Source organism: Cherax quadricarinatus, chromosome 53, assembly GCF_038502225.1.
Source record: "Cherax quadricarinatus isolate ZL_2023a chromosome 53, ASM3850222v1, whole genome shotgun sequence".
In the NCBI taxonomy this organism is placed as follows: Eukaryota; Metazoa; Arthropoda; class Malacostraca; order Decapoda; family Parastacidae; genus Cherax; species Cherax quadricarinatus.
Genome location: NC_091344.1, coordinates 25,032,205 through 25,033,595, shown reverse-complemented (window position 1 = coordinate 25,033,595; position 1,391 = coordinate 25,032,205). Strand labels below are relative to the sequence as shown.

General features: G+C 33.9%; 1 protein-coding gene across 1 annotated transcript in view; it reads right to left on the bottom strand.

Moving 5' to 3' along the window:
* Positions 1-202: 202 nt before the first annotated feature.
* Positions 203-1,391, bottom strand: part of LOC128692196 (uncharacterized) — a 31,150-nt gene continuing 29,961 nt past the window's right edge. Inside the window, exon 5 of the mRNA XM_053781269.2 lies at positions 203-1,144. Coding sequence (XP_053637244.2) covers positions 977-1,144 — 168 coding nt within the window. The 3' untranslated portion in view covers positions 203-976. The remainder of the gene's footprint in view (positions 1,145-1,391) is intronic.

Sequence of the window (1,391 nt, the reverse complement as noted above, 5' to 3'; positions counted from 1 at the left end):
TTGCGCCGAGACCCTTAACTTTGTGCCTGCGTAATTCAGCAAGTTTTCCATCAAATTTCGTACTTTTGGTGTCAATACCTTCAAATGAAGATTCTTTACCATTTCTAAGGATTTTTTTTTTGAAGTGGACACTGAGAGCAATGTTAATTTCAGAAGTATGGACAATGAAAGGGTTAAACACTGATAAAGATAAAAGCCACCCCAAACTGAACCTTTTATTGATAGGTACTTGTATCTGAGCTAGTTTCTAGCAATTCTTTAAGCATTACAAACAAATAAGTTATGGAAAAAAAAAATGTGTGCCAAGTACATTAAAAGATGACAATATGGAAACAATACACAATCCACTATTTTGTGATAATGGGTAAAAAATTTAGACCCTGTCCTAATTACACTTTAAATGTTTAACTGGAAATTCATTGCTGTATGATACTGGCATTCAGATAACAAAAAATAAATAGAAATAGGAAATACAATTTGTGGCAGATAAGCTTCTACACCATAGATTATTTATCTCATCTACATCTTAGAGTAAACAATTATTTACCAATGAGAAAGTAATACTGTGCCGAGATATGTTCAGGCTCTCAGGCTCTCACAACACTTCAGTCCACTATTAATGTGGACACTGAAACTACATGAAAAATTAATTGTTTACAAATTACTACATAATGTATAATGTATGTGCATTATCAACAGAACTACACATATTGTATGCGTATTTAAACTTTGAACATTTCAAGGGAAGTCTCAACTAATAAAATTGCAGTTATGACTAAATATGCCACTAATGCTAGACATAAACTGATTTTACTTTGTAGCTAACGCTGTTGGTCCTTTCCTACTGTTTTGTGTTACCGTCACTTTGAGTGTTTGAGGTAAACCCACGACTCTTTTATGATAACCCAACCATGGAAGGTTAAGTGACCAATACTTGCTTGAATTTCATGCTGTACCACAGTGCCACATGACTGTCCTAGTTATAATGGTCTGTATTATTGGTATGTGGCTGACCAGCCATGCATGAGCTGAAGGTATGTTCGTTAGTCATTCTATTTTCCTGTGAATAATCATCTTTCTCTTTCTTTATGATCTGGTGTTCACCATCGCCACAGTGACGTGTTGCTGCATGTTGCTGTGCTTGCTGAAAATATATACATAATGAACATTATGGCATTATATACATTAAATGTAAACATTAAATCTGTTAGCCTTCATAAATACAATTTAGGTACTGTAACACCATGTCAGATCTAATGTTTTCACCCCAATAATGATGCACATCAATCCTTATAAAAACTAAAAATAATAAAATATATAGCTTCTACTATATGCCTAACCTGCAGCATACCTCTAGCTGTGTCAGCTAATCTTAATAGCTTCATCATACC